The sequence below is a fragment of the Saimiri boliviensis genome, chromosome 5, assembly GCF_048565385.1.
Source record: "Saimiri boliviensis isolate mSaiBol1 chromosome 5, mSaiBol1.pri, whole genome shotgun sequence".
Classification (NCBI taxonomy): Eukaryota; Metazoa; Chordata; class Mammalia; order Primates; family Cebidae; genus Saimiri; species Saimiri boliviensis.
In genome coordinates, this window is record NC_133453.1 from 124,207,609 (window position 1) to 124,223,428 (window position 15,820).

Below are 15,820 nucleotides of genomic sequence, written 5' to 3' on the forward strand. Positions count from 1 at the left end.
GCTGGAGAGGATGTGGACAAATAAGAACACTTTTACACTGTTGGTGGGAGTGTAAATTAGTTCAACCATTGTGGAAGACAGTGTGGCGATTCCTCAAGGACCTAGAAATAGAAATTCCATATGATCCAGCAATCCCATTACTGGGTATATATCCAAAGGATTATAAATCATTCTACTATAAGGACACATGCACACGAATGTTCATTGTGGCACTGTTTACAATAGCAAAGACCTGGAACCAACCCAAATGCTCATCAATAATGGACTGGACAGGGAAAATGTGGCACATATACACCATGGAATACTATGCAGCCATAAAAAATGATGAGTTCATGTCCTTTGTAGTATGGACGTGGATGAACCTGGAAACCATCATTCTCAGCAAACTGACGCAAGAACAGAAAATCAAACACCACATGTTCTCACTCATAGGCGGGTGTTGAACAATGAGAACACATGGACACAGGGAGGGGAGCACTACACATTGAGGTCTGTTGGGGGGAAATAGGGGCAGGACAGTTAGGGGGTGAGGAGTTGGGGAGAGATAGCATGGGGAGAAATGCCAGATACAGGTGATGGAGAGGAAGGCAGCAAATCACACTGCCATGTGTGTACCTACGCAACAATCTTGCATGTTCTTCACATGTACCCCAAAACCTAAAATCAATTTAAAAAATAAAGAGCCTGAAATGAACCCATAAAAAAAGATATACCATTTTTACCTGTTAATTTAAAATATATAAAAATAACTAAATTAGAAAGATGCAGCAGGGAGGGAGGCAGACAGAAGGTGTGCAGTGTCATGCATTTCTGAAACCTGCCTATTTTGGTTAAAACTATACTTTTATGCTAAAATAAAACAAAGAAACAAAAATAAAGCAGCCTATTGGTAAAAGGAAAGCACCATCATGGCACAGGCCCCACCGGCCTCAGCTTCCAGAACTGCAATTCATATCGAGTTTCAGAGACGGCTCTGTGGAATCTGTTTCATGAACCATCCAAAGTAACGACCTGCAGGTTGGGAGGTAGCAGCCTGCAGCAATTTGCCCAGGCAGCCCTGGAGCAGAATCCCCAGGTCCTGGTCCAGGGCTCCCCAGAGAGCCTGGCCTGACTGCGCCAGCAAAACCCGGAGGGGCAGGCAACACCCCTCGAGACTCACAGTCAACCAACTTCACAGTTGGGAGATTCCAATTGCATAGCTCTCTTGCCCATTCCTGCAGTTATTCCCAATCTGGGAACCGTGCAGCAAAATTGAAAAGAAGGTTGCTAGGGGAGGGAAGAGCTGCTTCTGACAGAACCTACAGTCAGTCACAGCTGGATGAAAATCCCAGGTAAAATGCAGCTCTGCAGCGGAGACTTAGGGGAGGTGTAAGTCAGAGCTAAGCCTGTGATGCAGAAGCCCTAAGCACTGGTCTCCCGGGTTTCGCCCAGATCCTACACTCGCAGCTTGGTTTCTGCAGAAGCAGCAAACTCCCCGTGTGCAGCAGGAGGCGCCGGCTTCATTTGACCTGCTTGAAATGATCCACCCACTCACAACCAGGGTTTTCAAAACTGTTTAATTAGTTGCCAGTTTGTCTCACATCACATTAAACAAAAGTTTCCATTCCTCTTAAACACTTGGAAAACCGGATGCTGAGTCTTCCATACTGCCCACATTCCCACATGACAACTCAGAGGGGGCCAAGCCCTTCATCCAGGCATGCACGCCCAGATGCCGTCGACCTGGTCAGTTTCTCCTATTTTTGCTTCAGGGCTGGCTTCTACAAGCATTTCAGTTCGTGACTCCTCATTGAGATTAAGCATTGGGAATAAATGCCCATTTTGGATTACTGCAGGCCAGAGGTCGGGGACCTGGCTGTCACCTGTTGGCTTCTATAAACCTCTAGCACACAGCAAGGGAACCACAAGACCCAGTACAGAAACAAGGTCAGCCGTCAGCTGGCAGCATTTACCTGGCCCCATGGGCCACTCAGCCCAGGAGGAAGCCGTCCCCTCTGGAGACAGGAGCACCTTCGTTAACAACTCTGAGACCTAAACGAAACCACCAACAAAACCATCCTCCATCGCTTCTTCAGAGTGCTGATGAGATGACCATAAATCCCACACCAATAACAGAGGAAAAGATAAAGAAAATGTAGCATATATGCACAATGGAATACTACTCTGCCATAGAAAAGACTGAAATCCTGTCATGGGCTCCAACACGGATGGAACTGGAGGTCATTACGTTAAGTGAGATAAGCCAGGCACATAAAGACAAGTGTCACGTGTTCTCATTCACGCGAGAGCTAGAAAAAGGTGATGTTGTAAAAGTAAAAGGTAGAAAAGAAGATAGCAGAGACTGAGGAGAGGAAGGGGAAGGGACAGATTTACAAAGGTACAAAATTACAGCTAGAGAGGAGGAGTAACTTCTAGTGTTCTAAACCATCACAGGATGACTAGGGTAAACAATAATCTGTAAGTTATAATTATATAACATGCATTACATAGCTAAGAGGGGAATATTGAATGTTCCCGACAGAAATGATAAATGTTTGAGATAATGAATATGCTAATTTGCTAATTATCCTAATCTGATCACTATTCATGGTATGTATCAAAACATCACTATGTACCCCATCAATATATATTATTGTCAACTTAAAAAAATAAGTGATATTAATTTTTACAATCCCATACCACAACTGATCAAAGGTGTAGTGGGTACGGGTTCCGTAAGGACAGGCACCACCATGGAATCTTCAGCCCCTCTGAACCCCAGAGGAGGCAGGCTCCCCCATTTACACCTGGAGGGGGAATGTGAGCCAGTGAGCTGCTTCTGTTAAGAGTATTTGCACTGTGGGATAATAAGATATTGCTCCCAGTTAAAAGTGGTTCAGCTACCAGGAGAATAACAAGGAGAGCCAATACAAGCGCCGCGAGCACAGCCATCCACTCCCCATCACGTGAGCCCTGCTGGAAATTAATTTTTAATGCCTAAATAAATGAATGTGTCAACCGGCATAGTGCAGAAAATGCCCACCAACAAACATTTCTCAGAGTTGCGGTATATTTCCAATGCCTGTAAAATGCAAAGACGTCATCTGAGACATCTAGCATGTAGAATCACACTTGGCGCCCTCATACCTTACCCAAGGTTCAGATTCTGACTGAATGAAATGCAGGCTAACAAGTCTGATGGAGAAGGAGGATGCGAGAGTCCCATATGCCAGGCAGCCAGGGAGACTGGTCATCAACAGTAATATTTGCTTAAGCTATCTCTGCTTCGGAAAGAGACTAAATCCCACAAACAGGTACATTCCTATCCCCGTATCCATCTTTCCTCCCTGTCACTGAGATGTTAGAGAGTAAGCACTGGCCAATTGTGGTGACAAATAACAGTTAAAATCCTGGTGAATCATTACAGAGACAACTCCAGTCGTTTCCAAGGGAGTGGGGAACACAACTTACAGCAGCCACTTTCATGCCTCCACTAAACGCAGGCAAATGTCCCACTTCATTTCCGTCTTCCCTATAAAGACACACATACACACACATACATGCAACACGTCACCCCAACAAGGATTAACATCTTTTTTCAAAAGCAAGATTAAAGTTCTAATCATTTTGGCCTTATATCAGGTGGTGCATGTAGCCAAGCTCACATCAAATCACATCCTAAGAGAAGAGACCAGATTTTGCATTCAGGTTTCCATTGCAACATGTACGCAGGGAATTACTGTAACGGCAACATCTTCATCTCCTGGTAACCAAATCAGCTGCCTGCCATGAAGACTGCATGATGGGAGGCTGTAAAAACATTTCTTTTCTCAGCACTCATAAGAGGAGGAGGGGGAGGAATCAGAGTGCCGGTAATGACTCTCACCCAGAGGACAAAGCAATCAAAGACACATTTTAATATGAATTTGTGTCCTCCATTTTCAATATCCCAGTGTCAATTGTGCCAGAAAACCTAATGTGAATAGACTTATATATTGAACTGAGATACGAAGGGAAAAAAATAATTCTTAATACAACATTCATTGAATGAACACAGAATGACATATGCAGGCAACACAGATCGGATCACTCTGCTTCACAAAAGTAACCCAATTTCTCTTCCCCCCCCCCCACAAAATCTAGCTTTAAAAATAGTGCAAATACCTAAGGAGAGGCACACAGAACCCAGTCCTAGCTCACCTATCTGGAGTCTCTTCACCTTGCCCAGTGTTTCTCTCTGCCAGGTCATTTACATTCCTGCAACAAGTTCTTCTGGTCCCCCAAATGTTGTCTGTTCCCTCTCAACATGCCCGACTCCCCCCAGGAACCCAGTGCTAAGAGGCAGCCCGGGGGGGCTGGCACTGGCAGGAAGGACTGTAAAGGAACAAGAAGGACCTTACCACTTCTGGGAGCAGCCTAGTTGAGAGGTCATGGATGGCTTTGACCACTATACATATGGATGACAGAAGGAATATCACCCCCAAGATGACACAGGCTCTGCAAAAAACAAAACATTGAAAATCTTAACCGGGAGAACTCCACACTGCTGAAGAGTCCACACGATTGACAATGACGAAGACCCCATCTGGGAATGAACTCAGCTGTAACTTTCCACACCCCCAAGGTGACCACCCACAGTCCAAGGATTGACACTAAGTCACCTCTAGGAGAATACAGTTCAGAGTTTGATCACCAAAGTCAACCTCAGGGAAAAGACGTCACCATCCTACAGAACCTCCCAGCACCCCATGGATGCTGGCGTGGAAGGGTCTTCAAGGCCATGCAATCTTTCCCCCTTGCCTGGCAAATGTGATGCTTCGTTCCTGCTCCAACAGGAAGATGCATGGTTTAACGGCAGAGTGAAGGCTCTGGCATGAGACATGCCACACTCCACCATTTATCTAACTTGTTGTGTGATCTTGATTAGTTGTCTCTCTTAGCCTTGATTTCCTCACCTTTCAAATGGGAATATCTTCCCTACCTACAGAGGAAATGAGACGATGCACAAAGCATAAAATGGGAAGCCGCTACTGTTAGCTTAAGCAAAGGGAAGTGAACTCTGCCTCTTTTGGATATGACGTGATAGACACCTTTGCACTTTCCCAATGATGAAAAGGAGAAATTATTTGGTAATGACAAGACAGGAGTTGATTGTAAGACAGAGACAGTCCGAGAGGCAGAAATGAAGGGTAAGAAGGGACACAGTCAACCAAGCCACTCAGCACAGGAGCAGGAGTGGGTTCGCGTGAGGCCAAGGTGAAGCGAGAGGACACAGCTGGGGGCGTGGCGTGGGCACTGGCAAAGAAGGCGATGGGACTCAGGACACAGAAAAAGACGTGACAACCCAGACACAACAAATCTCAGGACAGGAAAACGAAGAGTGATGGAAAATGAAGGTACGCATGAGGGCATGATACCATTACAAGGGTTAAAATATCAAATGACAATGAAGAGGGAGAGGAAAGAGGAAAGACACAAGAGTGACTACAGTGAGGTTTAGAGCACTCGGGCCCCAGCTTGATGCCTCCACCATCTGGCAGCCTCCTCAGCTCTCTTGCCCCAACTATCAAACAAAATCATGTTTCACTATCCACCTTGGAGCCCCTTCTCTGGACTAACAGCACAGCGCCCAATTGCTCGCCTAACTTTGAGGTGGCACCTACTTCTAATCCCAGGAAGCCTGTGGACAGACCCCCTCCTCCACAGTTAGGAGTGAGGACTAAAAGCAGGTAAGCGAGGCTGCTTGGAGTCCACTCGGTCAGCTTCTAAGTCACACGCTGATGTAGATTTTATTACTTCAAAAGCAAAGACACAAAGAAGGAATCACTGCAGGTTGGAACAAAACACAAAGAACAGAGATGGAAGGAAAAGGAATGAATGGGTTAGGATACAGCAGAGACTTGATCGAATGAATATACGTATGGATGATGGAAGGAGCATCACCCCCAAGGGACACAGGCTCGGCAAAAAAAAAAAAAAAAAAAAGGCAACATTGAGGATCTTAACTGGGAGAACTCCACTCTGCTGAAGAGTCCACATAATTGACAGTGACAAGGACACAGCCTGAGAATGGATACAACTCTAACTTGCCACACTGTCAGGGTGACCACTGGTAGACCAAGGATTGACAGTATGTCACCTCTAGGAGAATACCGTTCAGGGTTTGATCACCAAAGTCAGCAAGGGAAAGACGTCGCCATCCCACAGAACCTACATGGATGCTGTGAGCAATGTGGTCCCATGATCCACCAGGGGCAGAAAAGATCATCCAGGCAGTAAGTAGGTGCTGTTGTAGCTAATGTGCTGCCTATGTGTGACAGTGCAGCTGGGCTGGGAACCACAGTCCTAACACTGGAATCAGGGACAAATGGGGCCGTGATAGAGTTCTGGAGGAACGAGCTACACCTTAAATGACTACATATTGGAGCAAGTGCAGGATTCCTAGGGCTTGGGAATCATCACACCCAAAGCAATTGCCTCCTGTTTGGAAGACAGTTCTGGGCCAGCTGTGCTAGGAACCTGAAGCAGCCATTCCTCCCTGTGAGCACACGTGCCATGAGAGGCCCCATGACAGGAGAAGACTCTAAAATCAGGATAGGCCTCCGAGGTAAGTTTCGCAATGTGGTTCTTCCCTCCATTCACAGAGCTCCTGAGTGACTCACAGAGACTCACTCTTCGGTTAAGCCTTTCAGGTAAATTCAGTCATCAACTCAGCACTTCCCAGCACTGACTGCACATTGCACTCACCTAGGGAATTCCTTTTTTTTTTTTTAGGTTGCCTAGACACCATTCCAGTTCAATTTTATCAGAATTTCCAGGATTGAATTGTTTAAAAGCTCCCCAGGCAATGCTCATGTGCACAGGACTAAGAATGACTGGCCTAGAGCCAGGCGGGGTCCTGTCCCTAGGAAGCTTCCACCGTGGGACAAAAGCACGGGACTCCCTGGAACAAAGGCCGAGATGGAAGCAACATCCAAGCTGGGGAGAAAGGAACGGGTCTCGTGGGACCTAACAGGCCTTGTAGTACATTTGTTTGTCAACCAGCTTTCCCTCCCTGAAAATCGAGTAGGGCAGCCACAATTTGCGTGCTATACTCCACAGGCAATCTGTCACCACATCCCCAAGGGAGCTTCTACCTCCATACTCCTCTGCGCGAAGGAAGGAACAAATGCCTTCTTCATTCTGACAGAGAACAGCACAGGAATTAGCTCTCACCGGATCACTGCAGCCATGCCTCCATCACACACAAAAGGCGGACGTGGATTCTGTTTACATTTACCCAAGGAGATGAGTCTGAAGGGCCTCGTACATCATTTATTGCTTACCTCCCTTTACTCCAAATTATGCCATAAATTCTGTAAGGGCAAGAACTACATAGCACGTAGCAGATGCTCTGCACACAGTAGAGTGGATCGAACATCACCAGATTCATCCCTGACTGATCTGTAAGTTTCCCTCCATGGAGTCTGAGGAGGCATCAACCATTTGCCACTGGGGATGGGAGGAGGAAAGAGACTCCTACCCCTTCAGTCACATGCCCGTGGAATAGCCCACAAGGTCAGGCAACTCTGAAATAGAATGAAGATCAAAAGAAATTTGTGATTTGGTTTATTAAAGTTGAAATTCACAGAACTGTCATCCTATTTTCCTCACCAATATACCTATGAATATGCTCCAAAATCTTTCAAACACCCATTCACTTTTTTTTAACGTGTTGGAAATTCAAAACCCACAGTTGCCCCTCCTTCGATGCTGCTGGGAGCCCGTGTGGCACAGTGGCTCCAACAGCCCAAAGCAGCTATTAGCAGAGGGCACGGTGCTATTTTTTAACCTTTTTTTTTTTTTTTTTGAGACGGAGTTTCGCTCTTGTTACCCAGGCTGGAGTGCAATGGCGCGATCTCGGCTCACCGCAACCTCCGCCTCCTGGGTTCAGGCAATTCTCCTGCCTCAGCCTCCTGAGTAGCTGGGATTACAGGCACGTGCCACCATGCCCAGCTAATTTTTTTGTATTTTTAGTACAGACGGGGTTTCGCCATGTTGACCAGGACGGTCTCGATCTCTTGACCTCGTGATCCACCCGCCTCGGCCTCCCAAAGTACTGGGATTACAGGCTTGAGCCACCACGCCCGGCCTATTTTTTAACCTTTTATTAATATTTATTGTGTTTACACAGCAGCTTTCTCCTCCAGCACTCAGAGCACCACACCTCAGCTCATCAGTCCCCTGGAGGCCACTCACCAGACCCACGTTTTTGTTCTTCTGCTATTATGGATAGGGGTGGGGAGTGAGGTGTTTGATAAACACAAGTGGTTAGAAATGGAAGAATCAAGGATTGGTCAGCTTGCCTAAGGTCACTCAAGGAGTTTGTGAAGTGCACCTAGAAACAGAACCCCATTCAACTGCCTCCCTCCCAGCAGCCAACCCTGGTCAACCGTCCAGCCACACACACACACACACACACACACACGCGCATGCAAGCTCTGGGCAGCCGCATCACATGCTCACACCACCACTGCCCTGGGACTAGTGGTCTCCAGAATGCTGTGAAGATCTGAGTCAGGAGTCAACTGTGCAAATACGACTCCTTCTGCATCTGCAAGTGTGAGCTGCTTCCAGGCTCGGGGGACCAGAGATGGGTGGGGAGCGAAGGGCAGTTGTTCCGTCAGCACTCCGTGGCCCCAACCTGGAAAGGCCAGACTGGCCAGTAACAAGGGCATTGAGGAACCAGGTCACCAAGAAGAATACGGATTCCTCCCTCCTGCTGCAACTCGGGGAGAATTTGATGGATCAGAAAGACGCAAATGAGCTGCACCCCTTCAGCATAATCCCCTAGTCGACCCAGACTGAAACCAAATTTAAATTCCCACAGGTCAGTGGTTGTCACAGTGTGGTCCACAAATCAGCAGCATCCGGTCACTTAAGAACTTGGTAGAAATGCAAATTCTGAGAGAATCCACCCCAGACCTACTCAATCAGAAACTCCAGGGATGTGGCCCAGCAATCTATGGTTTAATAAGCCCTTCAGGAGATTCAAGTTTAAGAACCACAGAACAGGTCGCCTGCAGTGGCTCACACCCGTAATTCCAGCACTATGGGAGGCCCAGGCAGGAGAATTGCTTGAGGCCAGGAGTTTGAGACCGGCCTGGGAAATAGAGACCCCCATCTCCACAAAAAGACAAATTAGCTGGGCATGGTGGTGTGCGCCTGTAGTCCCAGCTACTCAGGAGTCTGAGGCAGGAGGATTGCTTAAGCCCAGGAGGTTGTGGCTGTGGTAAGCCATGATTGTGCCACTGTACTCCAGTCTGGGTAATAGAGAGATATTCCCTCCCTCCCTCTCCCTCTCCCCCTCACCCCCCCATACACCACACACACACACACACACACACACACACACACGCTGAATGAGGACACATTTAATGTCTGAAAGGAAGCAATGATTAACAAGCCACTTCAAATAAATGATTAAAGGTAGTTAAGGCCCCACCGCCTTTTTTTTTCTATTCTGCTAGAGGCTAACTGTGCACAGTGCTGTAAATCTCTAGGAGCATTGGTTTTTCATTTTGAAATTATAAGGACAAAACCTACTGATATATATATGCCAAATGATGTCAGATGGCAAGCTTGGTCCCTTGTCAATTGCAGGTTGAAAGGCCTGGGGCTCATGTTAAGAAAGCCTGAGTCCAGCTCTACCAATTCCAGGTCACTTCCCATCGGATCAAAAAAGCCAAACAGGAGAAGCTTCTCCAGTCACCCTCTACTTTACCACAGATCTAAACACAAAGTAGCCCTGGTGGTTAACCAATTCGGCCCACAGTTTAACGTGAAGTTGTTTTATTTATCATATTGCACTCTGGTCTCCAGAGCATTTGTAATCTGAAACAGTGCTCAAATGTGAAGCAAATAATGAAAAATAAAAGCCAAGTGGTATGAGCATACAACAGGGTCCTTATGGCTGCATGGTTCCTAATGCCAGTTTTCTCCAGCTAAGCCCTCTTTCTCCCCATGTATTCTGACATTTCAAACAAAGCCACAGATGAAGATCATCTTGGAGGCAGAATAAAAGGAGAAAGTGAGCAAGGTATGGCTGTGAGCCACTCTCTCCTTTCTATCAACGAGAAGCCAAACCAGCACCATTTGGGTAAGACCCCACCTCTCCCTCAATCCATCACTATCAATGCCTTCCCCTCCCCACCTTCTGGAATTCCCCCACTTCCCTTCATGTCTATGTCCATCTTCACCTCATTCCTCCCTCAACTCTCCTGAGCTCCAGACCCTCATCCCCTCTCTCCATCCATTTCCCATCTCTACACTCTATCTTCATCTACCTGCTGTGTTTGTGGAGTAGGGAGAGAGATTGACTTGGACCAGGGACAGTCATTCAAACCACAGCTCTCCAGGCAAGCGTTCCTGCGGAGAGGGTAGGTAACTTCTTCAAATTGCAACCATTAAAACCTCTCCTTCCTCAACAAATGACCTTTGGTTTTTATCTGTAATAATACACAAGCTGAACAGAACCCGACCACCTGAAATCCCACTTAGATAGGGCTTTCTTTCTGGCATCTATTTTAGGAACAAAAGTCAACATGAAGAATTTGTTAAACAATTAGTCTCTCCAGAGCAGAGCAGACCCAAAGTATTTTCTGCAATGATGGATGCTATTCTATGTGGTAGCCACTCACCACAGATGTCTATTGAGTATCGCAAATGTGGTTACTGTAACTGAAGAAATAAAATTTTAATTTCTTTTAATTAAAAATTGGCCAGGCATGGTGGCTCATGCCTGTAATCCCAGCAATTTGGGAGGTGGAGACGGGCAGATCATGAGGTCAGAAGTTCAAGACCAGTCTGGCCAAATGGTGAAACCCCATCTCTACTAAAAAATACAAAAATTAGCCCGGCATGGTGGCATGTGACTGTAGTCCCAGCTACTTGGGAGACTGAGACAGGACGATCACTTGAACCCAGGAGGTGGAGGTTGCAGTGAGCCAGGATCGGGCCACTGCACTCCAGCCTGGATGACAGAGTGAGACTTCATCTCAAAAAAAAAAAAAAATGGCTATGTGTAGTCAGTGACTACCATACTGAACAGTGTAGCTCTTAAGGTTGGGCTGAAAATACAAAGGCTCACCAACGGAGCTGAAGCCCAAGCCACTCCTCAAGATGGGATCAATTTATGTGGGCTCACAGGGACTGCTCTAGGAAACTTTATGAAGGCACATCATGCCTTTGGTACCTCCCACCAATCAATGCACCATTCGCTTCCCTCCAGTGAACCCGCCAAGCCCCCAGGTCTACATGCCAGTCTCACTCTTGTTCTCATCCAACATCAGCCTATCTCCAGCCACAGCAACTGCTCCACCAGGATATCTGCATTTTAGAAAGGGACTTGAAAATTCAGTCCTTCACATTTTAAGTCCTAGAGACCAAGCCCTGAGGCTAAGGCAAACATAATCTATACCCAGCCTCCAGAGAGCATGAATCTAGGACGGGAAACATGGAACTCACTAAAGAACAGTCCATCACTTGTGAATGTGAAAATGGGCAATGGACAAGGAACAAAATGAAGAAAGAACTTAGAGTGATAAAACACAACCTCGGGGGACGGAACAGGAAGAAAAGATGGCTCCGGAATGTGGCATCTTTGCTGGGTATAGAATTGGCAGGAATCATAAAATGGAGAAATGAGAAGGCTTTGGAAGTTACTCCAGACAGAAGAAACTTCATGGACAAAAGCATGAAAACACAGCACTGTGGGGCCCTATTTCAGGGGAATTTCAAAGCGGAGATGCTGTTACTGGAGCATTTGGCCCCAGGGGAGTAACAACGCAAGGGCCACAAAGAAAGGCCTGTGTGTCCTGGAAGCTCCCTCAAGATGGCGGACACATCACACATGATAAACACAATAGATCTTAGATGGCACACAAACACCTGTTGTATTTAATAGTTATATATTTTAATATACCTTAGAAAAAAATGATCACTCCATGACTGCAAAGATATTGTTGCTTAGAACAAAATGAATATGATTCTATTTAGATAAATATTAAATACATAAAAGGATAGGCAGTACACAGATAGGGCAGAATCATCAAGTTGGAACACATAGGTCTGAGGTTGAGGAAACCTTTGTGGTGACAGGAAGTTGCTGCAGGACTTTAAGCAAAGGAGACCCATGATGTGATCAGGGCTTTGCAAAGACTGCAGCTGGGGTTGGGAGGGTTGAAGGGAAGGGAACTAGAGGGAGGAAAATAGCCTGCAAGGCAATGTCAGTGGCCACGAAGGCAAACTGATGACTCTACACACAGGTCATGACAGCTGACAAGAATCAAGATGGAAAGACACCAAGATGATGGAACTGGTAGAACTCGGTGACTTACGGGACACAGGCAGAGGAAGAGAAGGGTGCAAGGACAATCCCAATTTTGAGACTGACCACAAGGAAGAAGTGGTGGCATATCCAACAGGCAGTGAGGAGCTGGTAGTGAGTCTGTCTGGGGCTTGCTAAGCTTAAGGAAGGTCTGGACACTGAGATACACTGACCTGTGCCTGAGAGGCGTCTTCCCAGCCTGGGCTCCCAGGGCCATTTTCCTGGGGCTTCCAGGTCTCACATTTCCAGGGTGGAGGGGAATGGATAGATTGAAAGGAACAGAGAACAGCTCATTTAAAAGTTGCCAAACCCTGCCCAGTATCTCTGCTTCCAATATACACTGCAAGGGGAATGCATGTGGAGACTCTCGGCCCAAGCTCTTTCAATTCATCAGCAAAACACTGACTGACTGTTGTGTTCTAGGGCAAGGATTTGGCATAAACAGGACAGATCAACTGCCTGCTCCCGTGGAGCGCACATGGGGACAGGCAATGAACACGTAAACAAGTAAGTACATTATATATAAAAATAAAGCAGAAAAAAAGGGGAGAACAAGGCCGGAGGGTGTTACTTTATACCCAGTACTCACACTTCCTCTAATGAGGGTACATCCGGTCAAAGACCTACCAGCTGGGAGAGTCCGCTCTGCAGCCACCTGGGGAGAAGCACTCCGGGCAGAGGGAACAGTGAGCGCAAAGGTTCCTGGCAAGAGGGAACCCAGCACATTGGACCCATGGTGATGAGGCCAGTGCAGCTGGAAGCCAGGGGCCCTGCCATTCCGATCAGGACTTGCGTTTTTCCACTAAGGATGACCGGGAACCACTGGAGGACTGCACAGAGAAATGACGTGACCTGACTCACATTCAGAGAGGATCGCTCTGGCTGCTCTTTTGAGAAAAGACCGAAGAGGGACATGGGTGGAAGCGGGGAGACCAGAGAAGGCACCTGCAGGGATGCTGGAAGAGGCGACGCTAGAACAGGGTGGGAGAAGCGGCAGCGTGGGGAACACGTATCCTACGGCCTCCCATGAGATCCAAGGGAGACTGGCTGGAATTCAATGCGTTCCCACTGCTGAGGGAAGGAGGGAACCAGTGGCTTTTTTTAAAAAAATTTCAAAGGTCCTCTCAGGGTAAACCTGCTTCTCAGGAGAATGCGGACATCTACAAACCTTGCTACTTTAGCCAACTGATTATTTCAAGTAAACCATGCAAGTATTTTCAATGTCAGGGCAATTAGCTGCACCGATTTCAATTTTTTCTTAAATATCTGCTGAACGCACAACTGCTTGTCTATGCATGGAATATATCCAGGTAGGGACCCAAAGAGAGTGACAACAGATTTTGCCGAACACACACGGGAAATAGAGGCCTGCTTTAGGAAAAAACAGTCCTAGAGAAGCTGATCATGGCTTTTGTAGTTGTGTGTGTGCAGATACAGCCTATGAAACATGAAGAAACACAATGCCAATAGGCAGACTGACGGAAACACTGGCTGAAGGTCTACCATTGGCAAAGAAACCTGCTGTGCATTAGCTGCAAGGACAAAACATGGTCCTTTTCCCAAAGAGTAGAGAAAGGGGGCATTTAAATCACACACAAATATTCCTAGAGGGCCGAGCGCAGTGTCTCATGCCTGTAATCTCAGCACTTTGGGAGGGCAAGGTGAGTGGATCACCTGAGGTCAGGAGTTTGAGACCAGCCTGGTCAACATGGTGAAACCCCATTGCTAATAAAAATACAAAAATTAGCCAGGCATGCTGGTGCACATCTATAATCCCAGATACTTGGGAGGCTGAGGCATGAGAATAGCTTGAACCCTGGAGGTGGAGGTTGCTGTGAGCTAAGATTGCACCCTGTACTCTAGCCTAGGTGACAGACTTTGAACAAATCAAATAAAAGAACCTGATAAAGAGGAGTAAAAAGTATGTTCTGGGGAAAGGGAAGGCAAGTTCAAAGGCATGCCAGAATTCCTTCATCCCATGCATTTCCACGGCACACCTGCCTGTGTCAGACACTGGTCTAGGGGGCGAGCCACACAGGTACAGGGGGAAGAAGCTTCAGGCTCCGAGGTGGAACCCTCCTAACTCCAAAGGGGAGTGAGAAAGGGAGAATGGTGAAGGCAGATCATGTAAGGTCTTAGAGCTACTGTCAGGATTTAGGCATTTACAAGATGGGAAGCCACAGGGCGCTCAAACTGGGAAACAACATGATGTGGTATGTTTTAACAGGACCACTATCCACCAGGAGTAGAAACAGGGACAGCACTGTGGTGATATCCAGGCCAGGTGAGGGCATGGAAAACAACGTCATAGATATCCAGGCCAGGTGCGGGCGTGTCCAATGATGTCACGGATATCCAGGCCAGGTGCATGTGTGTCAAATGATGTCATGGATATCCAGGCCAGGTATGGGCGTGTCAAATGATGTCATGGATATTCAGGCCAGGTGCGGGCGTGTCAAATGATGTCGTGGATATCCAGGCCAGGTGCGAGTGTGTCAAATGATGTCGTGGATATCCAGGCCAGGTGCGGGCATGTCGAATGATGTCATGGATATCCAGGTCAGGTGCGGGCATGTAAAATGATGCCATGGATATCCAGGCCAGGTATGGGCATGTCCAATGATGTCATGGATATTCAGGCCAGGTATGGAAGTGTCAAATGATGTCATGGCTACCCAGGCCAGGTGTGGGCATGTCCAATGATGTCATGGCTACCCAGGCCAGGTGTGGGTGTGTCAAATGATGTCATGGATATTCAGGCCAGGTGTGGGTGTGTCAAATGATGTCATGGATATTCAGGCCAGGTGCGGATGTGGCAAATGATGTCATGGATCAAATGTAGCACTGAAGCATGAGTCTTTGGACATTTTCTGATTTTGAGTTGTGGTCTGTTCAGGAGGGATATATTCTGAAGGCACAGCTGACAAGTCTTGTTAATGTATGGTAGGAAAACAAAGGAGCCGAGAATGATTTGAAGCTTTAAAACTGAGAAAAGCAAAGGATGGAGTTGCCATTTCCGTAGACAGGGAAGACTGTAGGAGAAGCCAATTTGGGGGCAGAAAAGATCAGGAGTTCAGCTGTGGATATGGTAAACGTGGGGTGTGTGTGTTAGACATGCATGTGGCAGTGTTGAAAACGGAGGTGGAAGAGGAGTTTAGGTTCCAACTTGACTCAGGAATCATCAGCACATGGATTACACTAAAATCTTTCAAAGTGGAGGAGATTTTTCCCCCAAGAAATTACAAATGCCCTGGAAAAGCTGCAGTGAGGGTTCCATGAGGGACTCAGCTGGGAAGCTGCGTAGGAAGGACAGCGAGACCCAAACCTGTGGAGCCTCATGTGCTACTAAGTTAAGCTGTGTAAATGTTCCTGTGAAAAACCATGTACGGCCCCTGACAACTCTGAAAATGAAGTAAGATTATTTGCATTTTCAAAACGCTGACTCAGGCACTATCTGTGCCGCACACTTGCAGG

The 15,820-nt window shown here is 47.0% G+C and overlaps 1 protein-coding gene across 1 annotated transcript in view; it reads right to left on the minus strand.

Annotated features, from left to right (window-relative positions):
* Window positions 1–15,820, minus strand: part of TMEM163 (transmembrane protein 163) — a 274,558-nt gene that overhangs the window by 49,789 nt on the left and 208,949 nt on the right. The window contains exon 5 of the mRNA XM_039479868.2: window positions 4,380–4,476. Coding sequence (XP_039335802.1) covers window positions 4,380–4,476 — 97 coding nt within the window. The remainder of the gene's footprint in view (window positions 1–4,379; window positions 4,477–15,820) is intronic.